Raw genomic sequence first — 26,988 nt, 5'->3', positions numbered from 1 at the left:
GTACAGAAGCAGGTCTTTAGAGTAAAGGAATAATTCACCGCAAAATTTATCTGAGGCCTTTAGAAATGTAGAAGTCAGAACAGATTTTGAGAATTTTAACATTGCACCACTTGCTCACCAATTGATCTTATGCAGTGAATGGGTGCCGTCAGAATGAGAGTTCAAACAGCTGATTAAAACATCACATGTGGATTATTGTGATGTGTTTGGACACTCATTGTGACAGCACCCATTCACTGCAGAGGATCCATTGATATTTCAAATTTAAAAAACTAAATTCCTCTAAATCCGTTCCGATGATGAAACTAACTTATCTACATCTTGGATGGTATAGGCTTGTGTAAATTTTCAGCAAATTGTAATTTTCCGGGTGAACTATTTCTTTAGATTTGTGCTCTTATTTTCATAAGTCTGCTTATTAGAGAGAACAAATTTATGCCAAATCCCTCTGCTTACAAATAGCTTCACCTCTTCACCTTCTTTAACAGTTTTTATGTATCCTTAATATGGCTAGTAATATTTATTTGCTTATTTACCCAGTTTTGTTTCACTGTTATAATCTTAAAACCCTCAAACCTGAATAATGTACCTAAAAGGCTAATCTCACTGTAAAAAAAAAAAAAAAAAAAAAAAAAAAAAAAAGGAATATCCTGACTGAATCTGAATTGTTGTTTTAAGAATATGAAAAGACCATAAACCTAATGATGAAAAGTGCATGCATATTTTGCATTTATGCTCTCAGTTCATGGCTCTTCTTTTAAATGAGTTCTATTTCTCCTGATCAGTTTTAATAAAGATAATGAATGACTTGATGTAAGTTTTTTTTTTCTTGCCTCCATATTGGCATTATAGCATATTTGGTATATGAGAGCTTATAAAAACCCAAAGCTTATGTTTGTTTCAGCACAGACGTGCTAATGAAGTGAGAAGTAATTTATTGGTGCATTCAACCACCAAACAAAGTACATTAAGAATCATTTACATTGTCAAGACATCAGAGAATTAATCAAATCTACATTGTCTCGATATAGAAATATATTAATAGCACAATTTTTTCATTAACTGCTAAAATCACAAGATATGAGACTACTGTGTTTTTGAACAAATATTTTATTACACAGTATTATATATCAACCAATGTGTATGTATATATGCAAATGACCTCTTCAGATCATTATGATGATGGTTTCAATAATATAGATTAGTATGTTTACAAAGCCAAACACAGATTGCATAGATTTGTATAAAGCACCAAATTTTACTATAAAAAAAACAAAACAAAAACAAAATAAAACACATAATAAAATCACGCACAATTGTATATACTGATTGAACAATATCATTTCAGATATGATGACATAATAAAAAATGTTTTTACTACGGCTTTTGCAAATGTTAAAGACAATGAAAGTGTCCCAAATCCTTCCACAGAAAACAGTGATTATTATTATTTGTAATTTTTTTTTGTGAAATGCATAAACTGTAAAATTAGAACAAACATTTTTTTTATTAACCCACTGACAGATTCAATGATACATCAAAATAATCAGAACACCACTGAACTAAGACCTTTAGCTAAGGCAGACACTGCTATTACAAGTATATATTCTATTAAAATAAAACTTATTCCACTTCCAGCGGAAAAGAAAATGGTTAAAAAAATTTTTATCTGTAATACTGAGCGGAAATACTGCATATTCAAAAATGCACAAAAGAGCAAAAAGCTGACAGAGCCACGGAGGCTCAAAGACTGAGCTTTTAATGATTTCAGAGAATAATGAAGGGATTTCTGAGCGTGGATTTTAATATAAGGTAAAAAGGGCAGAATGGCAGTAACACTAGCTGCTAGAGACTGATTGGGACTCATGGGAAAATGATTAATTTTCATTTCTGAGAGGCAAAGTGTAATATTCTTTAGTTCCTTTAAAGCCAAGAAATAGCAGAACCTACAGAAAAAAACGTAAGCTATAAATTGTTGTGCCTTTTCTATTCAACAGCTGTTGGGCAGAATATGGTTTATTTTTTACCAAATCATTAATGATTTTGACATCATTTTAAGAAAAGGAAAAAATAAATAAAAACCCATGTCCGTAAACGTATGAAGTTGCATATATTTAATAAATAATTAACATCAATTACGTTTCACTGATGGCAATAATAATAATAATAAATCTAACACTTGTGGCTGGAAGCCAGTGTGAAAGCATTTTACACAAGACTATTTTAGACCCTAAAGAAGGAAATTCAGAAGTGTTTTGAGGCCTTTGTAAAATATGGTCACAGAAAAGAGTTTCTGTAATGATTGCTTAAACAAATGTCACCCTGACCCAAAACATGTATCTGAAATTGAATTACAGTGCTTCAGAATGTGAGTCCTGAACAATTCTACATCCTTATATTTGCAAACGTTCACTACAACTCCCTAACACATGCGGCTCCAGTACTGTACCTGCTCTGATGTTTCATCACACTCGACTTGAAGAACGCTGGGCTGAAGGACGGACAACTGTTTTCTTTGTGGAATGTACATTTGGTCTTCCTTTCAAGTACATGTTTGCAGTTACTGTATATTTAAATAATATAACCCAAGTATCTAAATATAGCACCGATGTGTTGAAAAGATTTACACTTTTTACATGGTATTTGTAGCAATTCTACTTACACAAACGCTTGAATACAATATAGCAAGATGCAGTATCACACATGTTGAATTGTCAAGTACTTACCCTGAACTTACAGTATTATAATGCAAGTACATTGGCATTCAAGAGTTCTACAGTTGAATCATGCACGTCTATGCTGCTGTTTTGTGGTATTGTTGCCGTTTTTAGTGGCAGTTGTGTAAATGAGTCCATCACTGAGGCATACGTTGCATGTTGTGTGCAGTGCTGGGGTGTGCTGTGTGTTCAGGACACTTTCTGATAGGCTGGTGAGAGTGATGTGTGTGTGTGTGTTCAGTCTGAATCCTCGCTGTTGAAGGACAGGAGATCTTCTTCCACTGGACTCACAGCTGCATCTTCAGACACGGTTCTGCTGCGGGATGTTGCCAGTCTGACGGAGAGAGGAAGAGTAATCCTTTTCTAACTCTGGAAACTTTTGTGGATTAAATTAGGTTTTACAAATACATTTTACACTGAAAGATGCAAAAGGTGAACATGCAAAAAAATTACAAAAAAAAAAAAAAAAGACAACCAGGGTACCCACAGTCACTGAAAACCTGGGCATTTTATGGAATTTAGTTTTCCAGACTTGGAAAAATAATTGTATTATAACATAGTTGTATTTCTTTATTTATTTGAGTATATATACACTTTTGCATGCATAGTTCTAAAGAATTTATCAGCTTCATTACCGTTCAAAAGTTTGGGGTCAGTAAGAATTTTTTGTCTGTTTTCGAAAAAAGTTTCTTAGCAAGGCTTCATTAATTTAATGAAAAATACAGTAAAACAGTCATACTGTAAAAAAAAAAAAAAGAAAAAAGACAATGAATGCATTTTCAGAATTCTTTGATGCAAAAAATAGCATTTATTTAAAATAGAAATCTTTTGCAACATTATAAAACTGTCACTTTTGATCAAAAAATAAACAATCTACTGAGCCCAAACTATTAAACAGTACTCTAGATATATTGGACATGCAGCAATGTGTGAAGCAAATTAACTGTGTCAGGTAATGACCATGAAGGAAACTACTGTAAGTGTGAAGCTTGTCTGAAGTGTGACTGATAACTTGAGGCTCATTAAGTGGTACGGTTTCTCTCACCTCACTTACCTGCGTCCATCTCCTCCACCTCCATATTGCTGCGTGAGAGGGCAGGTGAGAGAGAGCATGACAAATTCTGACAGTAAGCTATGGTTAAACCATCACATCCTTCCCAGCATCCCACTGTTCAAACTATAGCAGCCTTACTCAGCAAGTGAAGATCTAGATCTATTATTATGGTTTTTATTGTGGTTTTTTTTTTCATGCTCAGTGAAAGGAAAGAGCTGACTACTTGGATTCGCCTCATCTGATTCAGTTGGAGAATCCTGGTCCTTTGGCCCATTACATTACTTATAATAATGTATTCCATTGGCAGGATGAGAGTGCTGTTTCTGACCTGCTGTATGAAAGTAATGAAGTCACAGGAATGCATTGGCATCACAACCAGTCACGACTTTATTGCAGCAGAGAATGTGGTAAGAAATAAGAGAATGACTTGTGTATCAAGTTAAAATACATTGAATAGAAATGTAAACATTAATTTAAATGTAAACATTAATTTAAAATAAAAAAAAATATCAATTGTATATTAATTGAATATGATTATAATTTTTATTAATAATTCTAATTAATTCAATGTTTATTTATTTATTATAAAAACATTAATTATTAATAAAATACTAATTTATTATATTTTAATTATAAAATTCATCTAATGTCAGAAAAGATTCCACTTTTACATTAATAATTCTTGTCAATTCAACATTAATTATAAAAAATATATAAATTATAAAAAATATAAATGTATTATTATATCATAAATGTAAATTTAATCCAATTACTGAACAGGTTATATTTTTATATTATAATTAATCTTTATATTATATCTTAAAATTTATTAAAATATTAATATGTTATTATTATTTATTATACAAATGCAATAAAATATGATGATTACTAAAATATTAACATTTTAAATATGAATTATTAACAAAATATGAATTTTGTTATTTTTTAACTATTAAATTAATCCAATTACAGAGCAGATTATAATTTTAGAGTAATAATTGTATTTAATAAAAAATATACATTATAAAAAATAATAATTATTAATAAAATATTAGTTAATATATTTAAATTATAAAATTCTAATGACAGAACAGATTATAATTTCAGATTAATAATTACAAATTCATTAGAAATTGTTGCATTTATTATAAAATATGTATTATGAATGAATGAATGAATGAATTGATTAATTATTATACAGTTATATAAATTAATGCAATGACAGATTCTATTTGTTTTGTCTTTTTTCCACTTCACTGTATTTTTGGTAATTTTTTTTTTTTTTTTGCCAATTCTTGTTTATGTATCTAACAGCTTTACCTGTTCACAGAAAAGCTTAAATTTAGTCATTATGAACTCTATACATGCCATCTGCTGCAGTCCTAGCTAAACGTGAATATTTGCTAAACATGTCCTAGCCAAACATGAATTACTCCAACCTATCATTGCGCTCATTTCCAGGGCTCTGTTTGAATTGATATTAATAACTGTGTATGAGTAGAGACCCTCAGAATAAAATGATTCTCCATGCCCATTCATCTGAACCAGAGCCGCTGCGGTTAATGTGTCTCAGCGCTCTTACTGTGTGTTGAACAAACAGTTCCACATCAGCATACAGATGGCCTTGAAACTAACACACACACATGGATAATATGCTAGAAAAACCCACATTCTCATTTCTTGGTGTCTTTTAAGGAAGCAAATCAGCCCTTTTGCCTCTTGCTAAGAAACAAAGGATATTAGTTCATCTCGGGGGAAATCGCCTCTTTTTAAATGCTGTATTCAGACATTTCCTGAGCCGCATTGCAGAATCCATTCAAATGTTTGGGGTCAGTAAGATTAAAAAAATAAATACAAATTAATAATTTTATCCAGCAAAGACTGAAGTGTCAGAAGTGACAGTAAATACATTTAGAATGTTCATATAAGATTTTATTTCAAATAAATACAATTACTATAACAGCAAATCAGCACATTAGAATGATTTCTGAATGATAATGCTACACTGAACACTGAAGAAATAATGCAGGAATAAATAACATTTTAAAATCTATTAAAACAGGAAAAAGTCATTTTAACTTGTAATAATATTTCACAATTACTGTTTCTATTTTTACTGTATTTCTGATCAAATAAATGCAGCCTTGGTAAGAATAAGAGGCATCTTTAAAAAACATAAAACATACAGACTCCAAACTTTTGAATGGTAGTATTGTCACACACCTGGACTCATTTAATGTGTTTTTGCCCGTGACCCAGTTTCTGTCTTCCGTGATTAGTTCCCAGGTGTGTCTATTATCTTCCTCATGTGTTCCATGTCCCTGTTAATTTAATGATTCCATCCACCTGTGTTTCCCCAATTATCCTTTGTACTTAAGCCTTGTCCTTTCAGTTCTGTTTTGTCGGGTCTTCATTCACCACTTGCTACTTGCGTGTGTCTACCTCTGTGCTCCATGTTGGATATCCCCTGTGTTGGATATATTAAAAACCTTATTCCGTTTATCCTCGACTCCGTATTCCTTCAGGCAGCGTAAAACCGTGACAGAAGACCCGACCTAATAAGAGAAAATAGAAAACTGCGTGTTCTTCCCTCCGTTTTGTTTTTGTGTTTTCAAAGTCTTTTCTTTTCTTAGTGTTTCTATGGATCCCCTCTATCGTCCCGAATTCCTCATCCTTCTGCTGAAGCAGGAAGAACGCTCTCTCGAGGACCACACCAGATGGTTTTCCTTATTAGCTAATGCCACCAGCTACCCGGACGGCGCGCTCTGCACCTTCTACAACACCAGCCTGAACTCCAAATGCAGAGCGTTGTCGTCCGAAGATGGTCCTCGAGAGGATTTCGCCGCATACGTGGAGTGGACTCTGGCGAGAAATGGGTCACCTCTCACCGTCTGCCCCATAGAGGACCTCGCCAGCCCCACTCCCGACCCAGAGACCAGCCAGCCACCATCACGCCGCACGGAGCCAGAGCCCACCGCAGCCGCAGAGCCCGAGCCATCCACTGACAGGGAACAGGATCTCGAGAGCGCGACTGACCAGGTGTGTGAGCCGGCCACACCGTGCATCGTGGGAGTCCTCGTGGAGATCGAGGGCATGGAGGAAAGCCCTGCCCACACTCCTGCGACTGAGGGTGAGCTGTATGCAGTCTCTGAAGATCATATGGAGCAAGTTCTGGATCTGATGGACTGGTCTATGGAGGTAATCCCTAATTTTCCTGTTTCCCCGCTGGTTCCGTCCAGCCCTGATTCCCCTGTATACCCTCTCAGTCTCCCACTCCTACCTCCTCCAGTCATTTCCTCTGCTCCATTTCCGCTGGTTCCATCCAGCCATGAATTTTCTGTTTCTCCGCTGGTTCCGCCCAGCCCTGAGTTTTCTGTTTCTCCGCTGGTTCCGCCCAGCCCTGAGTTTTCTGTTTCTCCGCTGGTTCCGCCCAGCCCTGAGTTTTCTGTTTCTCCGCTGGTTCCGCCCAGCCCTGAGTTTTCTGTTTCTCCGCTGGTTCCGCCCAGCCCTGAGTTTTCTGTTTCTCCGCTGGTTCCGCCCAGCCCTGAATCTTCTGTTTCTCCGCTGGTTCCGCCCAGCCCTGAGTTTTCTGTTTCTCCGCTGGTTCCGCCCAGCCCTGAATTTTCTGTTTCTCCGCTGGTTCCGCCCAGCCCTGAGTCTCCTGTGTCTCCGCTGGTTCCGCCCAGCCCTGAGTTTTCTGTTTCTCCGCTGGTTCCGCCCAGCCCTGAGTCTCCTGTGTCTCCGCTGGTTCCGCCCAGCCCTGAGTTTCCTGTTTCTCCGCTGGTTCCACCCAGCCCTGTGTCTCCGCTGGTTCCGCCCAGCCCTGAGTTTCCTGTTTCTCCGCTGGTTCCGCCCAGCCCTGAGTCTCCTGTGTCTCCGCTGGTTCCGCCCAGCCCTGAGTTTCCTGTTTCTCCGCTGGTTCCGCCCAGCTCTGAATCTTCTGTGTCTCCGCTGGTTCCGCCCAGCCCTGAATCTTCTGTGTGTCCGCTGGTTCCGCCCAGCTCTGAATCTTCTGTGTTTCCTGTATTCCCTCCCAGCCTCCCTCTCCCGCCTCCTCCCAAACCTGCTGGTCCCTCTACTCCTCTTTCGCTGGTTCCGTCCAGTCCTGATCCTCCTGTCCTTCCTCCCATCCTTCTCCTCTCTCCTCCTCCTAGACCAGCCAGTTCCTCGTCATCCCTGCTGGTGCCAGCCAGTCCCGCAGCTCACCCTCAGTCCGCGCCATCGGGGCGCGGTGGTTCGCCGCTGGACTGCCAGTCTCCAGCTCCGCCTTGGCGTGTTAAGGCCCTGTCTCCGCCTCCAGCCTCCGAGCCCTGGACTCCTCCTCGGTCCTTCGACCCAGCGGCTCCGCCTTGGCTCTTAGCTCCCTCGTCTCCACCGTGGCCTGTCATCCCACCTGCTCCACCGGGCTCCCTCGTCCCTCCGGCTCCACCTTGGTCAGTCGTCGACCATCCGCCGCCTCGGGACTCCACTCCTCTGGTTCCACCTCGTCACTCCATCCCTCCGGCTCTGTCAGGCTCCTCCTTCCCTCCAGTTCCACCTCCATCCTCGGTCACTCCGGCTCCACAGCGGTCTGCCAGGACCCCGCCTCTGCCTTGGTCGCCTGAGCCTTCAGCTCCACCTAGGCCCTCCGGATCCTCGACGTCACCCTGGCTCTGCGGCTGTGCTGCTCCATCTTGGGCTCCTCACCCACCGGTGCAGTCTCCGCCTGTCGGCCCCCTGGTGTCGTCGACCCTTCCTTCACCATGGCTCCTCCCGCCGTCGACCCCACCTTGGATCTCCGTCCTGGCTGGTCTCTGGTGGACCATCTGGCTCCTCCTGCTCCTGTCTCCTCCCTGGCTCCTTCCTCCGTCGTCTCCTCCCTGGCTCCTCCTTCTGTGGTCCCTGTCTGCTGGCCCCCTCCTGGAAGTCCGTCCTCCACCGGAACCTCCTCCCAAGTTCCCACCTACGCCTCCCCCTGTTGTTTCTACGGTGCGAGGACGCACCTACCGGGAGGGGGGAGTACTGTCACACACCTGGACTCATTTAATGTGTTTTTGCCCGTGACCCAGTTTCTGTCTTCCGTGATTAGTTCCCAGGTGTGTCTATTATCTTCCTCATGTGTTCCATGTCCCTGTTAATTTAATGATTCCATCCACCTGTGTTTCCCCAATTATCCTTTGTACTTAAGCCTTGTCCTTTCAGTTCTGTTTTGTCGGGTCTTCATTCACCACTTGCTACTTGCGTGTGTCTACCTCTGTGCTCCATGTTGGATATCCCCTGTGTTGGATATATTAAAAACCTTATTCCGTTTATCCTCGACTCCGTATTCCTTCAGGCAGCGTAAAACCGTGACAAGTATAGATATTTTGTTTTTGTTTTTTTTTTGCCTAGAACAGTAATATCTTTTCTTTTATGTGAGTGTATTTGAAAGCATCCTGTAGGATCAATCACTGATTTCTGAGACAGGTTGACTATGTTTGAGCAGAAGGGAACACAAACTTACCTTGAAAACGCTTCATCAAGGCCATCTTCCGCATCCTGAAAATAAAAGAACACAGAAAACCATCACAGATCACATCTACATTATATCATACACACAGATTCAGAGAGTATCTGTCAGCACCAGTATGCTGTAAAACCTTCATCTGCAGTATCTCTGTGACGGTCATTATCTGACACCAGCAGACTGAAGGCCCTAATTGGGTTCCAGAACCTGCCTTAACAGTGAATGGAATTCAATCACAGCTGGAAAGTAATTCACAAAGGCACAGTTGAGCACAGTGTGCAGACAGAGAGCTCGACAGATCCAAACTTTCTTAAAACAGTCCTTGACGACTAAACCGAAAAGGGCAGCTCTCCATCTAGTGGTCATGTTTTTAATCAATAATATTGTATTTAAGCAGAGAATGCCACTTAGTGGTGACTATGCGCTATATCAACAGGACTGACAATATAATGGCACTTAGCCAATGGCAATTAAGTAATTACTGCCTTGGCATGCGCTTTGGTTTCAAAACAACTGACCTTCATTTTGGAGCTGATACTCTGCACAATAGTGGCACTCTTTCAGCAAATTAATGAGGATTCATATGATCAGGCAGGCCAAAAGATGAACTAGTGCTATTCAGGTTACCAGAAAGACTGCCTTGCATTTCAGCCATATTATATTAAATTTAAATTTATTCATTTAGCAGACAGTGCATTCAGGCTATCAATTTTTACCTATCATGTGTTCCCGGGGAATCGAACCCCCAACCTTGCGCTTGCTACAGGAACACTATATATTATATATATATTATATCACATAATACAGAAATAAACTCTGAAAAATGAAAGGATATTTATGTGTAAAATTAATTGTGCTCTAAATTGAGTTCACTAAGTTTTTTTTTTTTTTTTTTTTTACTTGTATTCACATTCACACATTAAATTGATATAGAAAAAAAAGACATTTACAATGTTACACTATATTTATATTTTCAAATATATTGCTTTTGAGCCTATCGTAATTATTTCTGAAGAGATAATGTGACACTGAAAACTAGTGATGGCTGCTAAAAATTCTGCTTTACCATCACAGGATACCACACATTTTAAAACACATTAAAACAGAAAACATTTATTTTTAAATTGTAATAATATTTGACAGGATTACTATCTTGATATATTGTTGACCAAAAATAAAAGAATCCAGTCACACTTTATTTTAATAACAAACCACTAACTATGGCTTTTGCCTCAATAAACTTCTAATTTGCTGCTTATTAATAGTTAGTAATGTAGATATTAAGTTAGGTGTTTAGAATTAGGGATTTAAAATATGGTAAGGCAGAGTATGTGTTTATAAGCACTAAAAAACTGCCGATATGTTAATATTAATAAGCAACTAGGTAATAGTGAAAATTGGTCCCCTTACTAAAATTCCTTCCAACCCCAAACTTCTGAATAGCAGTGTGTGACATGATGACATCATACCCAGGAGTCGTGTTTGATTGGTCGTCTCCTAGCTTTGCTGCGTGGAGATGGTGAAAGGAAGGAAGGGAAGAAGGGCTTCCTAAGTCTGTGCTCCATCAGAGCTCGAGTCTTCTCCTCCTCTGACACAAGTAAAGAAAGTATTCCCATGAATTTAACAAAATTAAGACAGACATCCAGTAAACCATTGTGTTCAAACCAATAAATGTACCTGAAACACTGTTTGCTTCAGATTCAGGTTGAGATTCAGGGTCTGAACAGGTGTAGCATGTGCGGGTTCTCTTACTTTTGTCTGCAAATAAAGACAGGAATATAGGCCTTTCTTATGTTACTTGGAATATATTTATATGGACAAAGGGCACAAAAAACTCACCTTCCTGTGCGATCTCCCACAGATCCAGAGCTACTTTGAAAGCTTGTGCTACTGTCAGAGTCACAGCCTGAGCCTGTGGAGAACACATGATCACAGAATCAAAGAGAACCCTGGGTGAGAATTTTGGAGAATGATTCTCTTGTCCACTAGATGGCGGTAGATACCATAAGATAAGACTGGGCTTTCACAAAAACAAGAGCGAGAAAATAGCTTATTATAAAGCAGGTCACACAAAAAGGTGGTGAAGGATTACAAAACTATCAAAATGGGAAACATTTCTTTAAAAAAAAAGTGTAGATCGATAGGAATTTTACATTGTTGCCATCTGTAACATCCAAACATTTTCACAATGTGCATCTGAAGACACTTACTATTTTCTTTTTTTGGCACAGGAAGGCATGGCACTCCAGAGTTTCGTTGAACTGGCTTTGGGAGACGTAGGCAAAGACCTTATCCTGAGTTTTGTCTGTTGTGCAGTAAGATATTCTGCAGAGGCAAGAAATACAAGTTTTTCACTGTTTTCATCAAAGAACATTTCTGGGAATGTATAATGTACTGACAGGGTCTTGGTTATGACTAATATCAATGAATGTGTGTGAAAATCACCAGCATTATGTTCAGAGAAACTGCAACCTAAACAAGCTGCCTGGACAAAAACCCTCTTATATAATACGTCAAGTCTTTTGTATCTTTCAGGTACTGCATCCAGCCATTATAGGTCCTATAAGGTCTGTGGACTAACCAGGACGATTCCAGACAAAAACAGATCTGTAATTTTAAAAAGTAAAATCTCTCAGAATTATGTTGGTAAAATCTGTGGGTGAACTATAATAAGACCTATTTCTGCACCAAGAAGTTCTGTCAACATTGTTCCAGTCCTGTATTATTATTTTTGTCTGCTGTGAAACACAAAATAATATATTCTGAAGAATGTTTACACTTCTCTCTTCCATTCAGTGACCGTTTCCTCTAGCTTAAACAGTAGATTATGAGGCTAACAACACCAAGAAATGCATTTAAAAAAAGACTGCCAAGCTCCAAAATTCACCTAGAAAACATTCTTTGATCCCTAGAACCCGTTTGTTTAAGAAAATACTTAAATTTAATGTTATTCTTTCAATACAATTGAAAAGTAGCTTTACAGTCATGGTCACCATATTCAATAACAGAGGAAAATTACAGTGAGTAAATCAGGATAAAAGTTTAATTTTGGGTTCATATCCCCCCCCCCCTCCACTAGACTGATATCCTGTCAATCTATAATATGATAATAATATAATATCAGACACACTAATAATTCAAATAAAATATGAACCATCAGAAATGTAATAGAAAGTGGATTTTGAATGCCATTTTAGGAAAAGGATAGAAATCTTTAGTACCAACTCAAAAGGGCCTGTGTGTAATAATGAGATACATTAGACAAAGATTGGGGGAAGACAGAGCTCTGATCTCACTTCATCTACAATTGTTAGTGCAAGGCTTCTGATCCACGACCTAAATAGAAATGCCCAAGACTCTCTATTCCCTTTCTCCCTCCCCTTTCAGTCTCTGAACATGGGGGTGTGGTGAATTATCATTTATTCCAGTCTGTGGTGCATTGCACACTTTCATTATTGAAGAGTGAAAAGCTGAGAGGGAAGGAGAGTGTAAATGGCCTGAATGTAGCTTGTTTGTAGCTCAATTGAAACAGAATGAAAGATGTGGGATGTTTTATCAAAAACAACCTCAGATATACTGACAAGAACTTTTAAATCTTTACTTTCACGCAAATCAAATAAAGAAGGATGTTCTGAAAGTGACTCCATGGAATTCCATGAAATGTAATGCATTAATAACTAAGCGCTAATTTACATTTTATATATTAATATTCCAGTCCTTGAATTTGATTGGCTGCACGGCATTATACGCTGCTGATTTATTTATAGTCCAACAAAACAGTTTGCGTCACTCCACTTGAATGTGTTTCTGAGTTCTACTGGTGGAAATGTTTTGTTAATTATTTTTGCAGGTTACACTGGTTACATTTACTAAAAAAACAAGTGACTATGTTTATGAGTGAGTCATTGAATCATTCACACAACCGATTCGTTAAAAATCACCAAATTATTCAGGAACAAAATGCCACTACTACGTGTTGCTCGTGTAAGTTAGAGATGCAACAATTTTCATTGCAGTAAAATAACTAACAATACCATATTTTGAATGTAAGATATTTATTCTTTGAACTATTTTTCAGATATTTGCTTCATGCTGTATATGAATGACAAAACATAAAGTGGATCATTTAAAAACAAAGAAACTGAATCCAAGCAAAGTGAAATGCAGAGACACAGTAAAGTATCAATGCACATCAAAAGAAGTGAGTGAGGCCTGCTTTTGGAGATTAGGCAAGTAAATTTTAACAAATGTCATGTAAAAAAATGTCTCAGGTCACATACAATGTACAGAGAGAACGAATGGAGGCTTTTACGTAAGTAACAAGGTTAACAAACATGACCTAGTAGCTTTGACTGTAAGAGCTTACAGATTTTCCAAATGCTAAAAAAAAAAATGCAAAGGAATGATAACTATATACATATGTATATTTGTTTAATTTTCAATGAAATTGATATTTTATATATGTAAAACTCCTATAACAAAAATTATACTATCTATTCATTTATTTAAAAATAAAGTTTAATTTAATATTATATTTCTATACATTAAATAATACATTTAATTAAATCTAAAATGTATGAAAACAGTCTGTGAATACAGAGAAGCAGAAAAAAAGCCCTTGCTTATTTTAGCTTTGGCAGTGTTTGCATTGGCAGGGTCACATCTCCCTCAGCGATGCCCTACTGGCTCCCCTCTCTCTACGAACACATAACAGTGGAATATGACATTCCCAGAATGGAAAAAAAGCCAAAGTGGAGGTTTAATCTCTTCATGAACCCCCATTCAGTTAATGCGGGACCATAGTGAATCTCATTACACAAATCACTGCAAGATTTGCGGCTTAGGAAAATGATGTCTTGCACACAAATCTAGATGTTTTCTTTTCAAGATAAGCTAGCAGCAGTGAAACTGATGTGTGTATTTGGATTAAAAAGCCACATAAAAATCCTAAATTGCATTGAGCACTGACAGAACTGAAACACAAGCAGCAAAAAAGATCCAGAATGCCCTTCAAACCTTTACAACTTCTGCTGTAATAAAGCTGGCATCTCCTACTGAGCCTAGACAAACAACATCATCTCATATTTTTCACTAAAAATAGAACGGCTGTGGGTTTTTTTTTCATTTTTTTTTTCATTATTTGTAGATGAGGCTGTGGAGAGGGGGATGGGAGTCAAAAGAGTGAATAAAGATGAGGAAAAGTATTCATATCATTAGCGCTAATGTGTTTCCTTCTTTTCACCCCCCCAACACTTCATTCAGAATGCTCTCGTTTTCCTTGGAGTCAGTGAAAAGGCACAAAATACCCATGATTCTGTTCTTCAACCTCCAAATGGCTGTCCAAAACCCCCTCTGGGTCTGGGTTGAAATTGCATTTATTATAGCATTCTGACTGAACTCTGATTTCATGGTCCCCTGGTACTTGTGTTTATTCTCCAGCCTCCTTTGAAAGTCAAACTGAGGCTGTATGATCAAAGTCTTCACTGATTACATTCTGCCATATAAGACGCTTCGCTCCAGGGTGTTTTCTTTTATCCTGAGGTGTGCTTTACTTGAATCGGGCCAAAAACAAGCAGAAGCTCAGTGCTGTGGAGGGCAGTTTGTCCTGCTACGTGAGCTCTCAGCATTTATCTGTCTTACACAGGAATCCATATGTCATCACACTAAAACTGCCAGAACCCCACAGAGCATCTCTGAAGGGTGCAGGCAGGACGGTCCCAAGGATGGAGGAGATCCAGGAGCAAGGACGGAGTGTTTTGTTGCTCTGTTTGTTTGTGTACCTGATGCTCTTCTGGCATACATTACAAAATCATGAAAGAAAAAATGAATTGGCATATTTGTCTTTATTACCACTGAAAAATACTGAAATAATAATAATTTAAAAAATCCATTTAACAAACAAATCTTTATTAATACTTAGATAATATACAGTCTCTTAGAAGAAATATTTCTTACTCATTTAGTTTTGGATTTGGATTTATACACACACACAAGCACGCACGCACAACATATATACTGTATAAAAAAAGAATAATTACAAATCTAAATATTATAAATATATTAAATCTAACTATTTTATGCATTCTTATCTAATTAAATCTAACTATTTTAAATATTTCTATAATTCAATTTGACTAGAAAACAACGTAAAAGAGGCAGGGAGGGTATGTGTGGTGTGTTATTTAAAGAAAATGAGAATGAAAGAAAGGACAAACAGAGGAAATAATGAGAGAGTAGGAAGGATGTGGAATGGGTGATTCCCGTGACTGTGTATCTGCTGTAGCTGATAAGGGGGATCTCTCTCATGCCCACTGAATAATACACCTCCCTCCAACAGACGGGTATAATACAAAAAAAATTCATGAATATGAAATAAGCACATCATCTCTTGCATCAACATTTGTTTGAGATATTCAAATGTTACTGATTCACTGGTTAGTGATCTCGCTGCTGACTTCATGTTGTTCTACGGACCTTGACTGACTAAAAATCTCTAAATAATTGATTTGGAGAGAATGAAGAAGGGAGGCTTATTCCAATAATTGACTTAATGGCTTTTTAAAATTCTGAGAACATACAAAACAAAAATAACAGTTTTATCAGGTTCTCCGTGTGGTTTAAATTACCTGGGTTTGTTAAAGAACAAAATATTCTTTCATATGTCATCAATAAAATATAAAACAAAAAATATCATATTTATATAATACTTTGTAAAATGTACACAGACATTATACAATAAATCATTTTTAAAAGTTAGATCAGGTTGAAGTCTGGGGTCAGCAAGTGAATTTCTTTTTAAAGAAATTAATACTTTTATTTATAAAGGATGCATTCAATTTATAAAAAGAGACAGTTTAACACTATTAAAATCATTTCAAATAAATGCTGTTCTTCTTCTGTTCTAACTTTCTGTTTATCAGAAGTCACGGTTTCAACATTGTTAAACGTAAGAAATGTTTCTTGTGCAAATCAGCATGTTAAAGAGGTCATCGGTCCTTGTTATGATGAGTTGTTATGATTCTGTGGGGTCTTAATGAAAAGTCTGTAACATAGTTTGGTTAAAATTTCTTAATGGTAGTGTAAAATGACACCGCTTTATCCTGACAAAAACAGCTCTGTTCAAACAGTAGCTAGCTGTTTCCTTGCATGCTTCCTTAAATGCAAATGAGCTCTGCTGACCCCGCCCCTCTCTTCCAAGCCTCTCACTGAGAGATGGTAAACTTTAGCCACATTCACCATGAAACTCGCTAGCACATTATTAGGAAAGGTGATATGCAAAGATTCATTAAAAAACCTTACACTCTTCTGGAGATGAAGCAGGATCACGAATGATTCACATGAAGATAGACGCATTTAGGAAACTTATGCCATGTCCCAATTCGCATAATATTCATCTTAAGTAGTATTCAAAATTATAATTTGTATGTCCCAAATCATAGTATTTTGAAATGAGTATGCCAGAGATTCCCAGATACTGATTGCGGTAGAAATTCAAAGTGAAAATCCATGCACACAATAACAGCTAATGTTGATCACAAAAGGTTGTGGGTTAAATTCCCAGGGAATACACATATTGGTAAAAAAAAAAAATTATATCCTGAAAGCACTGTCGCTTTGGATAAAAGTGTCTGCTAAATGCATAAAGATGATTGACAGTTTATTGGGCAGTTTAAATGTTCACAGGATGCACATTACTAAGCAACAGAGTTATGATGATGAAGTAGTGTCCAAAGCTTGCCAACTATTCTGTAAATATTCATTTATTCTAAAAAGATTACATACTTTTAGGACATAGTATATTAAGTAGGTTAATTTATTATTTTGATTAAATAATTTTTTTGTTTTTGTTTTTTTTTGAAGAGTGAATTTTTTAAGAGGTCTTTCCATTAGCACAACACTGTGATTTTCAAATGATGAAAAAAAAAAAAAGCATTTGTGTTTTCGGTGTGGTTTATTACCTGTAAATGGAAACATCCTCGATGAGGTCATTGGTCTCTATGTCTGAGATGATGATTCCTTTGGGGGAGACAGTGAGGGTCACTTTCCGAAACTTCTTTGCACTGGCCCGAGCCTGCATGTGGATGACAAGCAAAAACAATTGGTCTGAATTCTGAACAAATATCCTTGTCACTGTCAGCTTTAAAATGTCACTCGTAACTCACTGACCATAAACAATAACCTCTAAAGGTCAGCAATATCTGTGTGGGCTATTAACTCCAAATCCACAGGTACAAGAGCTGAAAGAGATGATGCTTCATATATAAGATTCATCTTTATGCCTTGTTACTATGATCCTGGCCTGTGAACACTGGTACAGCAATGGCAGGAAGAAAAGAGGCCAATATGGATGAGGACGAGAGGATATTATGGTTGAAACATAGAAGAGGAGAGAAAGGGGACTCGTCAAGGGCAAAGAAAATCAGGCAAAGCATATCTGGAGTGTCTTTCTCTATTCCCAGGAGACAGTAAACACTGATTTAAACCACACAATGAAACTCATCTCAGTGATTCTCAGACTGACAGTCGGAGAGAAAACTGTCACGTTCTGATTCGATTGTGCAGCTCCAGAAAGCAGAAGAGATCTGAGAAAAAAGGAATTATGTTGTTTAATTAAGCCTGTAGAGCCTGAAATATAAAAGTAAAATAAACATCTATTTTTTTATTATTAAAATAGAACAGTTTATTAAAGTTTCGGACAAAATATAATAATAATAAATCTAAAATAAAATGTAAAAAAGAAAAATGCGTAGAGTAGGCCATTTGTTTTTTGTTGAGTCATATTGATTCAACAGGCTTTTCTGGTTAGGGTTACACACACACACACACACACACACACACACACACACACACACACACACATATATATATATATATATATATATATATATATATATGCAATATCAAATGTACACGCACCTGAAAAGGAAAAAATAAAAAATGAATAGAAAATATCAAGGTGTAATTAAGATAGAAATTCTGTTTGTGTTATAATAAACTATTGATACAAAAATTTGGTTTCTGTGTTTTGTTAATCAATTTGATACTGATAAGAATCATAAACAGACTTTTTCTTTTCATGACCTCCAGTATAAAAAGAAAATCTAAATAAGGGGGAAAACATTTTATTTATATTTTTATTTATTAAAATATATTATTATTATTATTATTATTAAGTGACAAAATAATTTAATACCCTTATATGGTCAAAATGTTCAAAGAAACAAAATGATGCAAGTAAGATTTTGTGCCAATTTGGATCATGATCATTCCTTACTATTCTCAATTTGTCAAGTTCTTTGACCCATTTTTACTGTGATGACTGACCGTGGCTACAATCCTCCTGATAGCAGCCGCTGCCATGTCTTCTCCTTTAGGCTGGCCAACCAGAGTCATGCCCAGATACTTCACATTGAACACCATCCCTTCCAAGAGTGTCTCCTTGGTGTCCGTCCAGTTCTCTGGAAGCTCTGAAACACAAAATAAACATTTTCATTATTTGTTATTTTAAAGAATAGTTCATCAAGATTTGAAAACCCTGTTATTATTTACTCACCTGAATTACTATAAATACACATATAAGGAGACACCCTTACTCTCTGACTGACTCTCTGTCTATACTATTCTGTAAAGCATATTATTTTGTTTTCCACTGAAGAATGAATTTGCTTTACAAACGAAATATTTAAGGCTTTAAAAATCAAATGCTCGAAAGAAACCGCTGATAAACTGGAAGCAAAAACTCCAGTGTTTTATATAAAAATACTTCCATTCAAAACAGATGACATGGTTTCACACCTTTCCATCAGGAGAAGTGAGGCTCATTCCCATGTAAGGAAAAATTCAAAAACTGTGCCACACAGTGAGCTTTAAATAGCTTTCCGGTCCCATTTGGGTCTAATACAAAGCCCTGTAGGAGTGCAGAGCTGGATCGAAAGATATGCAGAATGAACCTGACGAGACTTCTACTGTCCTGCTAGGGCAATTCTGAGGGAAAAAATCTAGATAAAGCAAGCACTGGAGTGCTGGACCTTAACTCACTGTTTTATCAGTGTGAATTATTGATTGTTATGCTTTCAAAATGACAAAGATCCTTTATTATTATTTTAGATAATACATCTCTAATGGAAGAAAACGCATCAGAACTGAAGGAAGAGAGCATTTAAAATAGTCTCTTCTTGATAATTTATATTTTTCCTCACAGGTAAAGCCAAAGTTTGTCTATTTCATACATCAGTAAACTCTTTAAAAACCCCTTCTTGTGACCTCCAGTAGCTGAAAAGAAAACAAATGAATATATATATATATATATATATATATATATATATATATATATATATATATAATTTTTTATAGTAATTTTAATATTATAATTATTAATGTATATTCTATTTTTTATATATTGAAAACACTTAAAAAAGGACAATATTAAAGGAACATTGAAAAATCTCCAGTTGCTCAACAGAAAACAAAATAAAACATATATATTTTACAATAATACTACTACTAATACATTGTATTAAAATGTTGTTTTTTATAAAATTTTATAGACTACATATAACAAAACCTTAAAAATGGCAACATAAACAGAACATTAAAAAACATCCAGCTCAATAGAAAACTAAATATTTTACATTAATAATCATAATAAAAGTTATAATAATAATACACATTATTACAGTTATTTTATTTTATATACCAAATGACATATGAAAGGAAAAACATAAGAAAACAAATTCATCATGACAGGTAAGACAAAGTTTTTCTTCTTCAAACATCAATAAACTCCAAAGTTTTTCTTGTGACCTCCAGTAGTGTAATCAAAACCAAAATAATAATAATAATATATATATATATATATATATATATATATATATATATATATATATATATATATATATATATATATATATATATATATATATATATATATATTACGTGAATAATAATGTGTAATAACAATAAAATAACAAAGAAAAATTATCAATACTGCATGCAGAATTCGTCTTGTGACTTCCAATAACTAAAAAAAAATTACTTTAAAGAATATTTTACATTAACAATAATATGTAACAACAACGACAATAATAATAATACTTAATACAAATTTCAGAAATCCAGGAAGACAACAAATAGTGCCCCTCGATATTCATCACAACAAGTGAGCCAAAGTTCATCTATTCTGAACGTGCACTTATGTTGTGTGCCACTTTTCTACACATACAGTACAGTAATTGATTACTTCTATGTCCCTTTGCCTAAAAGGGCAGCTATGGAGGACAGAACCTCATCTAATCTGACAGTTCTGTGTCCTGCTCTGACAGCTCTGCGTGCAGCCATCTGGCCTTCCCAGCAGCACCAGCTGTTTGAGGACAGGAAGACAATACCACCATCATGGCTTCCTCAACTAACCTGCATAGACACAGAATCTTTCTCAGCACTCAGTAAGCAGGTAAACTAACCCTCAATGCTCACTCAGCACTGCAGCCATCTCTAAATGACATGTATTAGCCCATTTAGGATGGGCCGTGGGGTATGGAAACATAACAGAAGTAGCCAAAAGGCTCTAAGGGTGACTTGCTGGCATGTACCGTATAATCTCCTTGAGCTGTTGCAGCACATTTGTCGTGCTAAAATCTTAAACAGGGAACGCTGACACACACAAAACTTGGGCCACAATAAAGCTGCAACTAGAACTTGAGGGATGTACCATACGTTCAGCAGGCTGCTAAATGAATAATTGATCAGATTCGTGTTGGTGCTCCAGGCCTTCACTCAGATTAGATTGAAGTAGGACATGTTTATGTTCAGAAAACTTTGCAAAGGTTATGACAATAAAGTAAAACAAATAAAGCAAGGTAGTAATTGGATTTTTACAGGTTTGGCCAACGGCAGGATGATGTGTGTTTGTTTGGTGTGAGTGGCATTTTTAACAGCGCATAATTTGTCGTCTGGGTTGGTGCATGTGTGTCTGTGTGATAGAGTGATCCGATTTGTGCAAACGTAAAATGCGATTACCACAGACGCTGAGACGTGCTGTGACACTACACAAAGGATGCATGGCATTTCTCCAGACTGATCTTGCCGCATGTTAATGTCTCTGTGATGCAAACCTTATGCTTTTTAAGTTTTAAATCAAAATAATTTTACTGAAACATGCTGTTTAGCATATTAATATTTTGTCAGAAGCATTTAAAAGGGTTGGGCTGAAATCTGGAATCTCCCAACAAACACAGAACATTCCACTATTATCGCTGTATGGTACCTTTCTGGGAAAATCTACATGCTGGGCTCACTAATGGTTATTTTCAGGACTTTATTTTATAACAAATAATCTCAAAATGTTGCAGAGAGGTTTTTGTGTGCTAACCTATTAAAGACATATTTACAACATTCTCTAGCGGTATTAAGTTTTATTTATAAACAAACATTTTCAATATGTTGAATATAAGTTTTTTATATAGAAAATGAGATATATATATATATATATATATATATATATATATATATATATATATATATATATATATATATATATATATATATATATATATATATCAGTTTAGTAAAAAAGGAAAACACAACCTTCTTTAAGTAAACAATAAGGTAAAGACAACGTGTTTTCCGAATTGCGGCATAGTGCAGTGTGCAAGCCTCATTACACTGTAGATTGATGGACATATGGACATGCAGAATCCTGCCTGAAACAGAAAACTTATTAATACAGAAATATTCCCGCCTCACTTCCGAAATTGATGGCTTCCATACACGTACTCATACTCACAGAAATAGTCTCTTTGGCAGGGGAAGGCGGTAGTCTCAAAATTTAAGGTGAATGATGCAAGATAATGCAAGCTCATACTTTGTTAAATGAATATGAAACCGTTTTGCTGAAATACATAGCCTAATACATGGAACAGTTTTAGCACTTCCATTACAGTAAGGATTGTGTTGCTGAGGGAGTTGTGCACTTTTGAGTGAAGCGGTCATATAGCATGCTGTATCACGAATAAAACACAGCTGCTGACCAATCAGAATCGAGGACTACAACTAACCATTGTGTAAAGGTTATTTTTAGAAAAATTCTCACACTTTTGCGGGAAGGTTTGTGTGCTTACATAATAAGAGCGTATGTACACAACATTCTTTAGAGGGGGGCTACAATGGTGTTTCATGTATTCAGAGTTGTTCACAGTGTAAAGAGATTGATTCTCATGCTAAACATGACCAAAGTAAAAAAAAAAAATTTGTACGAATGACAGAGAATTTTTGTGCTGAAAATCTTACTTCTGGGTTGGTACAGGTTTCGGCTGTTTTTTTCGATCGTGGATTTAATGACGTAGTCGATGGTGGAACTCCTTATATGAGCATTTCTCTCAGAAAGCGCCCGTGCACACACATTGACCAGAGGAGAGCGAGACCGCGCACATCAACGCACTTCATTTGGAAATCATTGCCAGTGCTACATGGGATTTGTTTGAGAATGTCTCCAAATAAGTGTGTTTTTGGATGTGAGGGAAAGTTTACCAATTTCAGCTTCCCAAAGAACCCAGCGTTACACGAACAGTGGATGTAGTTTGTTTTCCGGGGCAGCAACGGAGTGTAGCAAGTGCCTTTGTGTGTTCTCATCATTTCATTGACGGCACACCTCCAGAAGCTCGGCTTTTTCCAGAGAGAATCAGAAAGCTGTATTTTTCTTTTATACGTATGATAAAACTAAAAACTTTTGGGATATATGAAGGATGCAGTACTACTCTATAGGTACTCAAGATTAACATGAGATTAGGTGAAACTGTGTATGTTATGTACCTTTTAAAGGTCATTTTAGGCTTTTCAGGCTTCTCATTGACTTCCATAGTATTTTTTTCTATGGTTGATTGGATACCAAAATAGCTTTGCTTACAATATGTTTAGCAGAAGAAAGAATCTCAAATTCAGGTTTGGAACAACATGACGGTGAGTAAATGTTAACAGAATTTTCTTTCTTTTCTTTTTTTGGGTGAACTATCCCTATCCTTCTTTTAAGGGTATTTATTTTGTTTTTCTTAAGGACCAAAGAGTGTGTTTTCACCGAGCCAATGGATGCCTTAAACTGTGACAACTGAAGGAGAGCAAGTGAGATAGCCAGTCACAGATATATCAATACAACATAGGCTACATAATGGTCTCATTTACACTCAGAAGTCAAATGAATACTTGAGCGTGCTGAATCCCAGTAAATATAACAACTGCATTTACATGATACGATGAATAATTAAAACATGAGCTCACACATGGACACACAGGCAGGACAGTTGCCCGTAGCAACTGTAAATCAAATGCCAGATTCCAGGAATGATTCTGCACTAGCATTTTTATGGATCACGTAGATATTGTTGAATATAAAACACCTCAGACTTGAATAGTTCGAGCCATCAAAGAAAAATAAACTGTTTTACTTTGTGCTGACAGCAGCTGAATAAAAAGGCCTCTGATCTCTGCTCTGCCATTAAGTATCAAAATAATGAGTGCTGGGAAAAATCTAGGACATTACCTTGACAGAATATAGGACATGATACGGCTGAGAGGGAGGGAAGAGGAGTTTGGGAATAGAACTGATTCCATCAGCCCATACGTGGAATACACACTAAAAACTGAAGCTGCTGCAAAAAACCATTGAAGAAGCTTCATTTTTTGCTGTAAGGTACTTCAATTGGCTATATGAGTGATTGCAAATATTCTTAATGTTTCTTTCATTTATTGGTGGTGTACTCAAAGGTTCTCATGTCGTATCAAGCCATAAAACATTGATGATTCTATTTAGAACCTTCATTTCTAAGAGTGAAGGAGACTGTTCAGTTACGTGTGCATTGCTGAAGAGGAATAAGAGGTGTCAATATTTAATTTTGTCTTCTCAGATCCGAAGCTGTGTTGATCATGCCGTATATTCATCAAATTTCTCTGCTCAGGACAACCACGCTAGTGTCAAACCAAGCTCCGTTGCCTAGTAACAAAAGTCACTGGGCATAAGACAGTCCTACAGTGTGGGTTGTTATTAAACCTCAGCAGTCAGAATAGCACACACTAAACTCTGGGAAAGAATTATAGTCATCAAATTATGTATATAACAATGTTAAAATGAATATTACATCATTTCTGAATGATAATACAGCAGATAAATCTAACATCTTTTATTATCGTGCAGTCCTGTGACTCATTTTTAAAAGCTGGTCTAGATGCATAATAATGCTGCAGACATGAAAACAATACAAACATGAATTCAGAAAATGTGAAAAAATAAATAAAACGGAATATCAAAATTATAAAAAAAACTTGCGCTTTAGTTAAAGGGACAATAAGTAACTTTTTAGGTATTTTATTATCTAAAATCAATATTTTTATTCATAAATATGCCCTCAATGGTGTACAAATACCTATGCCAATGTTTAAACTAATCCTCGTAAATGAAGAATTTATTATCTTTATATACATGGGACGGGTAGGTCGACGGAGGCTTCCATGTAGTTCCGCCATCTTGCAAAACTATAATAGCAGAGAGGGACAAAAAGTACTAAGCCAACGCGTTTCCACAGCGCGTTTTCGGTCAGAGCCAGAAACGCAGGTGCAGAGCAGTGAGAGGCGCTTGAAACTGCACCGGCAAGTTTAAAAGTCTGGATTGCATTCTTATTATGGACCATACATATGCCGCGCCACAGGAGAAGAAAACATCGTCGCCAAAACAGTCAAAAATAGAACGTAAAAGGAAACGTGACCGTAGATTACAGAAAACAAGAGTTAATGTCGGGGAAGCTTTTTCTAGGTGGAAAGAGCTAATGCTTGATAAAGATTTCAAAAGAGACGCTGAAGTGGCCAGTTTTCTTCTCGACAGGTAAGTCAGTGTTACAATCTATATTATAATATTATTTTTATATCTAACAATGCATATAATTCAGAAAATATAACGAATAAATTAGACATAACTACTAATTACAATATTTCATGTTTTCCACAGTCAGTAATTCATACTGTAACATTCGTTTGTTAGTTGTCATGTTGCAGTTTGTTTGAAATAACACACCTGTTCACCTGAAGGAAAACTCGACGAAGTGCTATTAGAAGACATCCTGTCAAAGCTTTTTGGTACATATCGCCTACCGTAGATGCAACGCGCATTTGAAAAAGCGAGGCGCTGGAGAGCAAAATTAGTTTGAATGCAAAATACAATTTCACCACTAGATGGGAGTAATTCCTACTTAGTGTCCCTTTAATAAAATTCTTTGCTTTTCGTGATGCAGAAGTGAATGAAAAAAATATAGCTGAAATAGAGTTAAAAAGTTACATAAATTCCAGTTTTTTAAATAAAAATAATGAGCCAGCGTGATTTTTCAATGCAACCGAATCTTATTATTTAAACTAATTATTAAAACGGAAGAATTCTGTGAGAATAACCCTCATTCATCTCTGTTCACAGTTTCCTTTCCACTAAAGTGTTCTCAGTCTCAGGGGCCTGTAGTTACGAGTGTTATCACTCATATTCATGACAGTGCGAATGGAATTAATGAACAGAACGCAAGGTCTGTCTTACAGTATGACTGAAAGAAGAAAGACAACATCTCCTGCCTCCAGGCGACTGAAGGGGAATTTTCTTCCAAATCTGGATGAATTAATGACTCTCTGCTCGACTTGCCAACCAATGGGAACTAATACACGGGCTGCCTTATCAATATAGAACATATTTACAATTACATTTTTAACAGTTTTGTGATTAAATGGCAGACTTTTTTGTTTTCTAAAGGTCATTTCATAGCTGTTTTACACATAAATTATTGATATTATACAAAATTACAGCATGATTGGAAATGACACATACATTTAGTTCCTAGTTTTCTTTGCACATCACTAATAATCTGCAAGAATTATAATTTACTGTTACAAAATAAGCCAGTCTTCCTTCTCAAGCTTGACTAAATGTTCAGAACAAAGTGTAAACATTTATCATACAGACATTTTCACCTCAAATCCTCATACATAAAAATGATTATGATTAGGATTATTTGCTTTTTTTGAACTCAAAGTAATACAAATGCAATGCAAAATGTTTCTTCACAGAAAATCACAGAAGCTTTGAGTCTTATCAGCAGCACAACAGCGGCTCAGACTTCGTGCTCTCAGGTTGTGTTTATACTGAACAGCATGCACATTAGCATCTGGTTTTAAGAAAACGTAAACATGTTTTGTATGTCACAATGTATCTGAAGCCAGACACACACCTTTGTTTCTGAAATTATCTGAATGCATGAAAACAATGTCTGAGATTTTTATTGCTCACTTTTTGAGTATTGGAAAAGCACATAGAGTTAAAATGAAGGTCCAAGTTAAAAGAATACATCAATTAAATAAAAGTTTCTAAGGCTTATTCAAAACTCTATGAGATATGGGTGCTTCCTCAGCACTTTTTATGGTTTTGTCCTGAAGCGGGCAACACTATTGGCTGTAGGTCACATATTTGCAAAGGTTATGTTTAAAACCATTCATCAAGGTCTGCTTTTCAGCGGGATGTGTTGCCAGATAAGAGCAGGTAGGCGAAACTCATGTCTTTTACAAAATATATGAGTTTTTAAGTGGGAGCACATAGTTTCACATAAGAAAAATGATCCGGGAAATGCATGTAGAAATCCATAAATTGACTGAAGCATATAAGATAGGTAAATCATAGTTAAAGGAATAGTTCACTCAAAAACTCTCCAAATCCGTTC

General features: G+C 36.4%; 1 protein-coding gene across 3 annotated transcripts in view; it reads right to left on the bottom strand.

Moving 5' to 3' along the window:
* Nucleotides 1–920: 920 nt before the first annotated feature.
* The window catches only part of LOC113121052 (low density lipoprotein receptor adapter protein 1-B-like), a 35,232-nt gene continuing 9,164 nt past the window's right edge, over nt 921–26,988 (bottom strand). Inside the window, exons 2-10 of one of the 3 annotated variants that reach the window (XM_026291277.1) lie at nt 18,581–18,723; nt 17,215–17,327; nt 11,467–11,581; nt 11,096–11,168; nt 10,934–11,014; nt 10,726–10,844; nt 9,254–9,288; nt 3,772–3,800; nt 921–3,051 (exon numbers count right to left, since the gene is read on the bottom strand). In XM_026291277.1, coding sequence (XP_026147062.1) covers nt 3,005–3,051; nt 3,772–3,800; nt 9,254–9,288; nt 10,726–10,844; nt 10,934–11,014; nt 11,096–11,168; nt 11,467–11,581; nt 17,215–17,327; nt 18,581–18,723 — 755 coding nt within the window. In that variant the 3' untranslated portion in view covers nt 921–3,004. Of the gene's footprint in view, nt 3,052–3,762; nt 3,801–9,253; nt 9,289–10,725; nt 10,845–10,933; nt 11,015–11,095; nt 11,169–11,466; nt 11,582–17,214; nt 17,328–18,580; nt 18,724–26,988 lie in introns of all 3 variants that reach the window. The other 2 variants (XM_026291278.1, XM_026291276.1) reach the window with 2 other exon arrangements.

This window comes from Carassius auratus, chromosome 20 (assembly GCF_003368295.1).
Source record: "Carassius auratus strain Wakin chromosome 20, ASM336829v1, whole genome shotgun sequence".
Lineage (NCBI taxonomy): Eukaryota > Metazoa > Chordata > Actinopteri > Cypriniformes > Cyprinidae > Carassius > Carassius auratus.
This window is presented reverse-complemented; position numbering and strand designations above follow the sequence as displayed.